Source organism: Ambystoma mexicanum, chromosome 4q (assembly GCF_040938575.1).
Source record: "Ambystoma mexicanum isolate Mex_15411 chromosome 4q, UKY_AmexF1_1, whole genome shotgun sequence".
Lineage (NCBI taxonomy): Eukaryota > Metazoa > Chordata > Amphibia > Caudata > Ambystomatidae > Ambystoma > Ambystoma mexicanum.
Genome location: NC_090928.1, coordinates 1,292,743,431 through 1,292,756,715, shown reverse-complemented (window position 1 = coordinate 1,292,756,715; position 13,285 = coordinate 1,292,743,431). Strand labels below are relative to the sequence as shown.

The 13,285-nt window shown below is 49.1% G+C and overlaps 1 protein-coding gene across 5 annotated transcripts in view; it reads right to left on the bottom strand.

Moving 5' to 3' along the window:
* The window catches only part of LOC138468387 (NACHT, LRR and PYD domains-containing protein 3-like), a 1,409,260-nt gene that overhangs the window by 1,047,003 nt on the left and 348,972 nt on the right, over positions 1-13,285 (bottom strand). For all 5 annotated transcript variants that reach the window (XM_069608927.1, XM_069608925.1, XM_069608926.1 and 2 more), the window contains one exon: positions 5,602-5,772. In XM_069608927.1, the coding sequence (XP_069465028.1) occupies positions 5,602-5,772 (171 nt within the window). The remainder of the gene's footprint in view (positions 1-5,601; positions 5,773-13,285) is intronic.

Genomic DNA, 13,285 nt, shown 5'->3' with positions numbered 1-13,285 from the left:
CAGGCTCATTATTGATAACTTACCTGAAGCAGACCATGCTGCATACTCACCTGAGGCAGACCATGCTGCATGAAGACTCAAGCCAAATGAGGCTTAGGAGGGACTATTTTACTGAAGGGACTATTTTGTTACTTGGGTGGGGCTGTGGAAGAATACTTACCTGGATCTTCTTCCAAGGCTATTTAAACCACGCCCGGACAGCCACACGTGCTTCGCGTTATTCTGCTTGCTGCAGCGTAACGCTCACCGTGTTTTCAGCAGCTCCAGTCTTCAGCCACGCCCGCTTCAGTCCTGGGACTCCTGAAACAAGAAGAAAAGAAGGATAAAGGTTAGAACAGGAGTTTTAACTTTAATCCTTACCTGAATCCTGATCCATTTCGCCACGGAACTGAAAGACAGAAGTCTTTGAAGCATTGCTTCGCATTCCTACGGCGCTGCGCTGAACTCACCTACTTGGCGGTACTTCAGCATTCCATCACGCTCTCTCCATCTCGCGGCCGCCCTCCGACACCTAAGGAGACAAAGACAGCAAGGTGAGCAAGGGGACTCTCTAAGGCTATACAAGCTACCCGCACAGACTTACCTGATTTACCACGGGAGGTACTCACCTCATCTCAGGTCGGCGCAGTCAACTCTGCTTCATCGCCGTACCCCGGCCCCTAAGGGGAAAACCACAATAGACTTACCTGAATCTTACCAAGTGCCATTTGGAAATCTTCGAGTGGATTATTCGGCAACCTGCAAGGAATCGGACAGAGTGAAGATCAGACATTTGAACTCTTATGAACAATTGGACTTTAGAGTCAATACTGGAACTCACCAATTCCTCTACGCCAGTGAAGTAACTGGTCATCAACGCGCCCCTGCGGTCGACGCAGGATGGAGAGCTCATCCTTCCAAACCATCAGAAGAATATTCTTGCGAGCCAGACAAACTAGGCTGAGCGGGCCAGTCCAGTCAGTCATCTCGGCGCTACACGTTACGCTGGTGGAAACAACAGCGGCCCAGTTCCGGTCGACGCCACCGTGGGAACCAGGTGAGCGTAACAATACCGTTAAAGATACCGTGAACAGCTTAATTGAACAATAATAACCGTCACATTGTTTATACCGGTATTAATAACCGTCACATTGTTTATACCGGTATACCGTTAAGTGTCAATCTGATTTGGAAAGGCTGCAGTAAGCAAGTGCTGAGCAGTCTTGGTCTTGCACTGTTGGATGTGCCATCTGCCAAGGGGCCTTGTTTGGCAGACAAGAGCATAGGGAAAGTGAGGCCACATTAGTAAATGATCTTTCTCTGTGATCAGTAGAGTCGAGTCAAAGATCAGCCGACTTTGCGCAAATTCTGTTGAAAGCTGCCCAGTACCTGAACCTTTGTGTTCCCCATGCAAAGCTGGTAACGATGAAAGGACTGACTGGCTCTATAGGCATACCTGAGACTCCAGTTCATAGACTCCGCCAGACCTGGATTTCATGGGCAAACTAGAACAAGGTTATTTTGTTTCAGGCATTATTTTAAAGTCCGCATACAGATTTTAAACGTTTTCACAGTTATGCTGCTCCACGCTACAGGTCAGATCTTCTATGGTGATCGTCCCGATTTTCAATTTGCAATTAGCAAGACCACAGGGACATCACAAGGGTGAGCTGAGGGCCTGAACTGAAAGTGAGCATTTTATTTTTCCTTTTGTTCGTATGTAAAAAAATGTAATAAAATGTTCAGTGACTTGCAAAACAGTGGAGCCAGGAGCACTTTTCTTAGCAACTACTCAGCCAGCAGGAGCAGAAATGTATCGATTGAGCCTGACCCGGCATCATGTGCCATTAGTTCAGTAAGTTAAGGTCCTACTGCACTGAGCAAACACACATTGGAACAGCTCTTGCTCTGGCTGTGCAAATTGTAAAAAAAGGACGGCCAGTGAAGTCATGCATATCGAATTACTCTCCCCCAGGTTTAGATTCAAGGAACTTAAGTTTCTCATGGTCATGGATTGGATAGCCATCCAGTTCTGTTTTAGCTTCGAATTCCAGGATTTGTAGTTTTCCCACCAATTTGAAAGATGGGGAACTACACATCCCAGAATTGAAAGGGGAATGAACTGGATGCCCTTCTGATGCATGTCCACAAACAACTTTAGCTCTGTAGACCAGGCATGGACTGGCCTTTAGGGCAATAGGCCCATGGCCGAACCAAAAACGCAAAATGCTTGTGTGCGTTGGTTTTTTGGGTCAAAGTGGGGCACTTTTTTGGCCAAAGTGGGCCAGTTTGATGAATGACTTCACTATGCGGCTAATAGTTTTGACCACTGTTGGTGAATAAATATTCTTTTAACTGTACAATTTGCATCACATTTTATCAAAAATCTCCCCCTTGGGTACTATTCAAACATTGTTCCAAAAGGAATGAATTCCCATTTGCAACTGTGAGCCACTTTTATGTTGGTGCCCGAGACAATTTGATGCCCCAGTCTGACCCTGCTGTAGACTGTGTGACCACTGGGCCTATCAGTGCTTTCTGCTAGTAAATAAACTGCCCCTCCCCCTGTCCTCTGTGTAGATGTACACATTGGCACTAGAGTTGTTGCTTCGCTTGATCCTTCACCTACCTGCCTTCTCAAGCAGGCAGGACAGATTCTACATTCAATTTGAAGTATCCAGAGCAATGGGGGTGAAATATTTCTTAGGTCTATTCTCAATTTGTGACACCACCCATGAAAGCATTCCTCCCTCTGAACTCGCAATACAAGGGTCCTAATGCACTCAGATCTGGGGAAACGGTAATGATGGGGCTCTGGTGAGGTGGTGGTCTAGGCCATATTTGTGCCGATATTTATTTTAACTTTGTCATTTCAAAGGTTTTTTTTGCCACTATCTTTAAGAAGGTAAATGAACATGCATTGCAAGAATCAAGAAAGAAATCAATAGCGCCCACTGAACGCTGTCCCTTTAGGATTATATGGTCAGTAGTGACTCCGACATCAGACCTTCATAATACACCAGGCAGATGGTAAACAAGCTATAGTGATTAGATCACTATGCAACCTTTCGGTGTGTCTGCGTTGGCTATGACATTTTGAAAAAATAAACACAATGACATGGGCTTTCAGACCGCACATGAGTAACTTTTCTCCCTTTAATGGGATAAAGAGTTGTCAAAACAAACTTTTTGTCGCAGCGAGGGGTCATGATGCCCATGCCATGTGGTCCCAAAAAAATGCAAGTTGAGGCCAATTTTCAAAGCGATGACCTGTGACTGAGCAGCAAGCTCATTGCTCAAAATGTGCATTATAACACTTCCACTAGTCACTCTTTCATTCAAGGCGATCAACGAGTGACCGCCATGAAAGACCAATTCTGCAGCCGCCTTATATTCCTGGAGGATCAGCTAAATATGTGCAGAGACAAGTTTCAAAATGCTACCTTGCTACAGCAGGAAAATCCTGCCTGCGTATTCGTAAGTTAACTAAAAAGCATTGACTTAATAGTAAAGAACTTCAAATGCAAAAAAGGCAATGTAAAAATAAGTTCTTGGTACAAGTTGTTTCAGTTGGAGCAGTTTTTAATGCCATTCCGTAAACCCCACATGCCCGACACAAAATCAATATGTTAGCAATAGGAAGAATAAATACAGTGCCAAGAAGGAAAAGGATTTACTTTGGGTTGGCGGCTTTGGGGTTTATATATTTATAATGGATAATGTTTTCTAAACATATTACAATATGGGATTTCCCTGGTTCTATCATTGAATTTACATATAATAAGTCACACCGCAAAATGCACTCATCTCTGCGGGTATTACCTGCTGCCATACCAAAGGGTAACATGTCTGTGATTACTGAACACCTTTTGGCCTGCAAGTAAACTAAAGGCTGTAGCGTAAAGAGAGTGCGTGTGCGTGTATGCGTATGCACACAAGCGCATACTACAATCAGCCTCCATTGATCTGTGGCATGCAGATTATCAAGATGCCAACATGTTCATCTTCACCAGTAGCCAGTGGGGGAGCTAAAAGCCTAAATTACCACTTAAGAAAAGCTATTAAGTTTGCTTTGCCAGTCGCAGCAGGGCTCACCCCCCCTTCTCCTCTCCACCCATCTGTTGGTGTTGTTTGGTGGAAGCAAGGGGTGGCATTTCAGTGGAAAGTATGTTGAAAAGCCCAATTCTGGGCCTTGGTGCCTGGTTTTGTTTGTGATGATAAATCTGACAATTTATGACCTTTTAAGAAAATATTTGTTAAGATTAGTTAACTCTACCTGCTATACCGCGATAACCATGATAAACTGTCATTCGGCAAGCAGGTTATCATACCGCCATAAAACTAATACCGTGACACCCCTAGTGCCAAAATGCAAGTTTATTGTGACTGACAGATTTCCCTTGATTTGTTAATTAAAAAATACATTAAATCACACTAAAAAGAATGCCAACAAAAAGCACATCAAGCAGGGGCATCACCTTTGCAGCCGTGCCCCTCTGCCTATTTGTGCATACCCAGTTATGACATTTCATTTCATCAACTCAATTAATCTGAGAAGTTGGTCCCTGCAGAATAGATGTGTGTGCTCCCCAATTTTCTTTTGTCTTCATATTTAAAAAAATCAAAGTGCAGTTTAATGTCAAAAATACATAACCCTCACAATGACAAATATGAATGCAAAAAATTGTCCTTTCCTTCACCTTCCTGCTAACCAGACCTCTGAGGCAAACCAGAGGAAGGCAGCTTTCAACATCTGTGCCCAAAGCTTTGCTATCAGATCCTCTATCTAACATGTGTACAGGCACCCCCAGGACTCGACATGCATTGCCATAGAGTAGCACGGGTCTGTCCCTTACCACAGTGACTGTAATGTGCAGCCTGGTTGCTTCAGTCCTTAGCTTTGCTATCAGATCCTCTATCTAACATGTGTACAGGCACCCCAGGACTCGACATGCATTGCCATAGAGTAGTGAGGGTCTGTCCCTTACCTCAGTGTCTGTAATATGCAGCCTGGTTGCTTCAGTCCTTAGCTGTGCTATCAGATCCTCTATCTAGCATGTGTACAGGCATCCCCAGGACTCGACATGTATTCTCATAGAGTAGGCAGCTTTGCTATCAGATCCTCTATCTAGCATGTGTACAGGCACCCCCAGGACTCCACATGTATTCTCATAGAGTAGGCAGCTTTGCTATCAGATCCTCTATCTAGCATGTGTACAGGCAGCCCCAGGACTCGACATGTATTGCCATAGAGTAGCAAGGGTCTGTCCCTTACCGCAGGGTCTGTAATGTGCAGCCTGGTTGCTTCAGGACTCGACATGCATTGCCATAGAGTAGCGAGGGTCTGTCCCTTACCTCAGTGTCTGTAATGTGCAGCCTGGTTGCTTCAGTCCTTAGCTTTGCTATCAGATCCTCTATCTAGCATGTGTACAGGCACCCCCAGGACTCGACATGCATTGTCATAGAGTAGCGAGGGTCTGTCCCTTACTGCAGGGTCTGTAATGTGCAGCCTGGATGCTTCAGTCCTTAGCTTTGCTATCAGATCCTCTATCTAGCATGTGTACAGGCACCCCCAGGACTCGACATGTATTGTCTTAGAGTAGCAATGGGTCTGTCCCTTACCGCAGGGTCTGTAATTTGCAGCCTGGTTGCTTCAGTCCTTCACACAGCGCCTTTCCACCCGAGTCCCCTAGTTTATTTCTGCTCAGGTCGAGCTCTGTGAGGGACGTGCTTGTTCTGAGAACAGAGGCGAGATCTGCACAGCATGAAGCAGTCAGAGAGCAGCATGGCAACCTGCAGGAGGGAGAAATAACAAAATATAGCTGAGGCTAGAGAGGCTTATTACAGCTGTGTTACAAATAGGTTTATAATGCCCCTACCAAAACACAACAACTACCTCCACCATCAGGGGAAATATATATGATTCTATAAAGGAGATAGATCTGTACTATATACCAATTATCTTGACCACACAACCGAAGTCCCTGATAACCCGGCACATTGAGTCCGTAAAAAATAGACTGTATGCTTAAATATGTCAAAAAAACATATATAATTATTCAGAATTATTAGGTATTCAGAACAAAATGAATTCAAGTAAAAACATAGATGGACCCAAAACATAGAAGACAGTAGAACCAATAAACTAATACCTAAACATTTCGTCTAAAAACTCCTAACATGATTTAACAAACACAAAAGACACTCTACTAACACATTCAACATTCTACATGTGTTGTAAAAATGATTCCAGGCATGTTTCTGTTCTTCCAAAGCCTCAAAAGGGTGAACATTCTTCAGGGGAAACTTCTGAAAAAATAGTTGTAGACTGCTTCAACACTGTGTACAAGGGGTCATTTCTCACATCACATTAATGGATGTACCTAAAATACAAAAAGGGGGATCTTTAGGGAGGGGTCAAGAAATTCTAATAATAAATACACCACCACACACTACAGTAAACATTTCTGGAGTATGCGGACTGGCGGGCTGGCCAACATTAAAGCCTACCTCCCAATAGTTCTATAGATGAACTTGAAAAATTACCTTCATTGGGAACTCTCTTCAAAGGTGTGCTCATTAGTTAATGCTACACCACATGCACCAATTAGCAGATGCATCTACTTCCACCATGGGCACAAAGAGTCACCACAATATTCGGTTCAAGACACTGCAGAGACACAAAAAGCATATACCCCACTATTAGTAGGGTAAACTCCTATCCGGAAAACAAAGCTCAGGAGGGAGTCTAATTCCAATCAATTACCTTCAACAGAGTCGAAATCCAAATGCTTTAATCAAGGATTACAAGGTAACCAAATTCCACTTGAGGTTGGAAGAGACATCAAAGTCACGTCCCAACATCACCTAGGGCCAAAACAACAGGAAACCTTGGTTTCAATGGTCACGTAATGCCTTAGTTACAACACCTTGTGATGCCATACAACAAGCTTATTTGACCTCCCATCACAAAGGTAGACCCTTCACCTAATAATTACCACCATCGTGCACAGTGACAAAAACTATGAGAAGACAGCTGCATATTTGAGAAAAGGGGGTGAATCCATCACCGTCCCCATTGTCTGGACAGCAATATTAGTATACAACCTCCCATAGAAGTGGCCATAATGCTGAAACAGGAAAGAGAGAAAGCGGCGTGCAAAGAGTACAAAAAGCAACGACTGGGATTGTCACCAGCGGCGGGCAAACAGCCGTGTGCACCGTTTACCCCCCCCTAAAGAGCGGCAGAAAGGCTCCCACCCGTGCGTCAGGTAGACAAACACGCTAGCTGTATCCAAATGCGGAAATGCAACCGGTAAAGATCAGCAAAAACAGACTCCACCATTAAATGAGAGCGATGGTCATAAAGAAAGGACCAAACGCGGACACACAGGACGCGGCCATATTGAAGGTATAGTTACGGTTTCAAAAACCAACAATGCATCAAAGTGTCGGCGCGGCTTTAGAAAAAAATGCAGCAATTGCAAGGTGGAAGTTAGAATGCTCAACAATAAGAGAATACTGTTACCACCTGCGGTACTTATTGAAGCAGTTGACAATTTGTGACAATACATTTAGGCATCGTCAGAAAATAACCTATGGCTGTGTTGAACAAGTTACTTTCTTACCTGGTAACGTTCTTTCGATGGGATGGTCCGACGACGTATTCCATATCTATGACAGGTAATGTCCACAGCTGTGCTGCTTCGGAAAATCTTTGGCGTCTGCGTCCTGCGTCGATGACGTTGATGCGCCGTCCCAGAGGACCTCCTCCGACGGCCGACGTCACCCGATGTGATAAGTAGGACGCATGACGCCCATAGCCTCAGTTATAGTTTTTTCCCAGAACGTATGCCACCAGTTTTCTGCCAGTCAGACGCACAAGGCCTTGCGGAAAGCAAGCTGCAATCGCAAAAGAAATTCTGCAGCGGGGAAGGCAGGGAGGGAGCGATATGGAATACGTCGTCGGACCATCCCATCGAAAGAACGTTACCAGGTAAGAAAGTAACTTGTTCTTCGAGGGGATTGGGTCCTCCGACGTATTCCATATCTATGACAGACTCCCAAAGCAGTACCAAGCAAGGAGGTGGGAAAGAATTTAGAATACAAATTTAGCATGCCCAATCAAAATGCGCAATAGAGAACTTGCTTGCCAAAGGCCAGATCTTGCCCTCTGATGGAATCAAGGGAATAGTGACGTACAAAAGTATGTACTGAAGCCCAGGTGGCTGCATCACAGATGTGACGAATAGGAACTCCCCTCTGCTGGGCAGTAGACGCAGCCACTTCTCTGGTAGAATGGGCCCGCAAGCCAGCCGGAGGGTCCTTACCTGCCAAGCGGTAACACTCGGAGATAGCTAAAATATTCCAATGAGACAAAGTCTGTTTCGTCACAGCTTGTCCCAAACGCTTCCCAGCGTAACCAATGAAAAGTTGATCATCCACTCTGACCTGGGACATGCACGAAATATAAAAGCTCAACGCTCTCTGAGGATCAAGCCTATGGAGCCTCTCCTCTTCCTTACCAGGATGTGGAGGAGGATAGAATGCTGGAAGAACAACCTTCTGGCTCAAATGAAAATCCAAAACCACCTTCGGAAGAAAAGAAGGACGAACTCTAAGGACAACCCTGTCCTTGTGAAACACGGTGAAGGGTGGCTTAACTGAAAGTGCCTGTAACTCACTCACTCTGCGAGCAGAAGTAACCGCAACCAAAAACACAGTTTTCAGAGTCAACAGCCTCAAAGGGCAAGAATGCAAAGGCTCAAACGGAGCACCCATAAGAAACTTAAGAACAAGGTTCAAATCCCAACCTGGCACCAAAAAAGGTGACGGAGGGAACACATTAGTGAGCCCTTTCAAAAACTGCGAAATTAAAGGAATCTTAAAATAGGAACACTCTTCAGACGAGCGCTTAAATATGGACAGCGCCGCCAGGTAACCTTTAATGGTCCCCACTTGCAAGCCCCTGTGGGCCAAAGAAAGCAAAAAAGACAAAACCATGGCAATGTCACATTCAAAAGGATCCACATTCTGAACTCTGCACCAGTCACAGAACTTTTTCCAACGGCAACGGTACAGAGACTTTGTTGCCGGCCGCCTGGCCGAGAGCAACACCTCCATCACGTCTTCAGGGAGGTCCCAATCCTTATACCTCAACCTTTCAGAAGCCAAGCATGAAGATTGAGGGATCTGACTTCTGGATGGAGAACCTGACCCCCTTCCCGTGAAAGCAGATCGTCTCGGTAGGGAAGACGACGTGGAGGGCAGATGGACAAGTCTTGAAGGTCTGGGTACCACGTCCTCCGGACCCACGCTGGAGCAATGAGGATCATCCGGGGGCCGAACCTCCGTAACCTCCGCAGCACTTGCGGGATGACGGGGACTGGAGGAAACGCGTACAGCAGTGGGAATGACCACTCCACCACAAACGCGTCTCCTAAGACTCCTTTTGGAGGAAATTCCAGCGAGCAAAATCTTTCGCACTTCCGGTTGACACTGGAGGCGAAGAGATCCACTTGAGGGGTCCCCCAAAGGGCGAAGATCTCCAGGAGAATCTCCTTAGCCAGCTCCCACCCGTGAGAGATCGTGCTCTGCCTGCTCAGAGCATCCGCCGTCTCGTTGTCTCCGGCCAGATGAACTGCCGAGATCGAAACTTCCTGCTGGATGGCCCAGAACTCGAGCTGCATCGCCTCCCTGCACAGCGGAAGTGGCCCTGCCCCCCCTCTTTTGTTGAGGTAGTGCATTGCCACTGTGTTGTCCATCAGAATCAGGACACTCGTCCCGAGCATAGACGGCAAAAAAACATTCAGGACTAGCCTGACGGGCCTCAGCTCCAACAGATTGATATGGCGTCTGGACTCCGACGGAGACCAACGACCGCTGATTGTCAACTAGTTGGCATGAGCTCCCTATCCCGTGAGGGGTGCGTCCGTCACGATCGTCACCTCCGGCCAGGGCAGCCAAAATGGGGCCCCCTTCATCAGATTGCCCTCGACGGCCCACCACAGAAGGTCCCGGGCTACCGAGGGCGGCACCTGAACAGGGTCCGACAGCCTGCCGGAGGACTGAGACCACTGGAGCTTGAGTGCCCACTGCAAAGATCTCATCCGCAGATGAGCCTCTGGCACCAGAAGAATGCAGGATGCCATGAGGCCGAGCAGTCTCAAGAACTCGGACGCTGGGAGATTCTGGGCAAACTGAAACTTGTGCACCATCTGCTGAATGTGAAGAGCCCTCACCTGAGGAGGAAAACACTGCCCCAGGGACGTGTCGAGCACTGCTCCGATGTACTGGAGCCGCTGCGTTGGTGTCAAATGGGACTTCTTTAAATTGAGGGAGAAGCCCAGCCTGTGAAGGGAGTGGCAGGTGATGGACAGATGATCCAGGACTTGCTCGGGAGAGCTCCCCCTGATCAACCAATCATCCAGGTAGGGGTAGACGTGAATCCCCCCTTTCCTGAGATGCGCTGCCACCACCACCATGAGCTTGGTGAAAACCCTCGGGCGGAGGTCAATCCGAACGGCAGGACCCGAAACTGAAAGTGCGAGTCGCCAACCGCGAACCTCAGGTACTTCTTGTGCTTGGGATGGATCGGCACATGGAAGTAAGCATCCTTGAGGTCAAGAGACACCAACCAGTCTTGAAGTTGAAGGGCCTGGAGGACTTGAGGAAAGTCACCATCTTGAACTTGTCCTTCCTGAGGAGTTTGTTCAAACCGCGCAAGTCCATGATGGGTCTCAATCCCCCGTCTTTCTTTGAAATCAAAAAATAAGGGGAATACCATCCCTTGTTCCTCTCCGCTACAGGCACCAGTTCTATGGCGCCTTTCTCCAGCAGGGCTTGAATTTCCTGCGCAAGGAGCGGATCCGGACTCTTCAAAGAGAGGTTCCATGGTGGATTGTCGTGAGGCCTCTGCCGAAAAGGAAGACAGCAGCCGTGGGTTATGATCTCCAGAACCCACACATCCGAAGTAATGGCTTGCCACTTTACAAGATGCTGCCCCAGCCTTCCCCCAACCGGCGAACCATGGGACCTGGCCTCATGACTGAGTGGAAGTGGCTGCGGTGTTGCCTGAGGGCAAAGAGGCAACTGCCCGAGTGGCCTTGGCACCTCGAGTACCTTTGTTTCCACCTCTGGCACTCTGACGATGGCCTCTTTGACTGCTAGCTCCTCTCGCTTTACTGAAGGACGAGTAATAGCGAAAGGAACCTCCCCTCCATTGCTGTCCCCTAGGACGAAAAGGCAGAGGTTGGCGAACTGCAGCACCCAACGATTTCGCTGCAGCATTGGAGGTCTGCAACCTCTCAAGGCTCTCTTCAGCCTTGCTGCCAAAAAGGTGTTCACGGTCAAAAGGCATGTTGAGGAGCCGGGACTGCACATCAGGAGCGAACCCAGACTGCCGCAACCACGCAAACCTGCGCATTACGGTGCTTGCCGCCATGGACCGGCTGACACAATCCGCCAAGTCCAAACCCGACTGAACGGCCTCACACATAGCATCCTTGCCATCCTGAACCATAGCAAGGAAACCATCCCGTTGGTCCCCTTCGGGAATATGATCAGCCGCTAATGCAACACAGTTCCACAGAGTGTGCATGAAACGAGACAAGGCACATATGGAGTTGGCCGCCTGAAGCGCCATACCCCCCGAAGAAAACACTTTCTTCGCCCAGCCGTCAAAATGTTTGTCGTCCCTATCCGGAGGGATGGTAGGATTCGACGACTGCTTTGCCGGGGCCGTAGCCGCCTGCACCACCAAACTCTCCGGGGTGTGGTGCCTAGACAAGTAGCAGGGGTCGCTACTGGCTGGACGGCATTTTCGCGACAAAGACTTGCCCACTGCCGGGAGACTCTCCGGAGCAGTCCAAGCCGCCGCCACCCTTCTCTGCAGAGCCATATGAAAAGGCAAAACCGGGTCAGTGGGTGGACCGAGATCAAGGATGTCCGTGAGATCATCCTGAACGAACTCCCATGGGGGAGCTGACCAACCCAAGTACTCGGTAACCCGAGACATAAGGCGCCGATGTGAAGTATCGGCATGAGTGCCAGGCTCCGGCCGACAAAACTCCACCTCCGGAGAGATGTCCAGTCCACTGGCATCATGCAGCGACTGCCTCAGGTCATCAAACTGGCTATGGCCCGAGATAAGGTCATCTGGAATCGCAACCGGAACCAGGCCGCCATCAGAGCCTTCATCACCCTCTGAAATGTACTCCAGGCAGGGAGAGGAAGACCGCTGCGGACAAAAGCAGTGCCGGACCTTAGCCATAGCCTTTCTAGGGGCAAACCCGTGCCACGGGGCCCCTCCGACACCACCGCCTCGAAAGGCGCCAGTGTCGACAGAAAAGGCGTTGAGGGCACCGAACGAGTCAGCGCCGGCGTCGACAGAAAAGGTGTCGACGTCGAGCGAATCGGCGTCGACAGCTGCAGCACCGTCAGCATCGGCGGCGTCGACACAGTCCTCGAAGCCGGAGCTCCGAGCTTGTCTCTCGACAACCTGGGCGCCGACGGCATTGACGACCCCCTCGAAGACGGAACCTCGAGAGAAATCGTCGACGACCTCGGCGCCACAGGCGTCGACGTCTTCTTCGAAGACGGCACAGGATCAAGCGGTCTCGAGCACGTCGAGGACCGGGACCTGGAACAGGCATGGCGAGAACGGCTACCCTTGTCCGAGCGGGACCTCTCCCGCGAGCCATGCCGACCACCCAAACCCGAAGGCGTACGGGCGGTGTCTCTCGACTGGTGCCGACCGACCCCACTCGGAGGCCCGGACGGACCAGTGCCCTGCGATTCCAGAATCGCTAGCATCTGCTTCCCGAAGGAAGCCCATTCCTCCGGTGTCGCTTGCATGGAGGGATAAGCGACCCGCCGACGGGCGGAGTCCTCCGAAGAGGACGGGGAAGGCGACCTATGCCGGCGCTTACTGGAATGCCTAGAAGAGGCGGAGGAGTGGCGAGACCGACTCCTGGAAGGAGACCCACCGGACTTCCGACGACGATGCGGAGAGTCACCCCTCGAGTCATCGGTCGAAAGCCCCGCAGACCTCGACTTCCCGGGCTTAGACACCCGGCCTACCGACAGCTTCTTCTTGCGTTCCCGCAAGGCCTTTGCAGTGAGCGACTGGCAGTCGACACAGTCGTCCGTATCGTGGGCCTCCCCGAGGCACCAGAGGCAGGCGTCGTGCGAGTCCGTGACCAACATCTTGGACCCACAGTCCCTGCAGTTCTTGAAGCCCGGACGCGGGGTCAAAGATGAGAAAGACATCGACACGAACAGGTCTTCACAACCAACCGAACAGGTT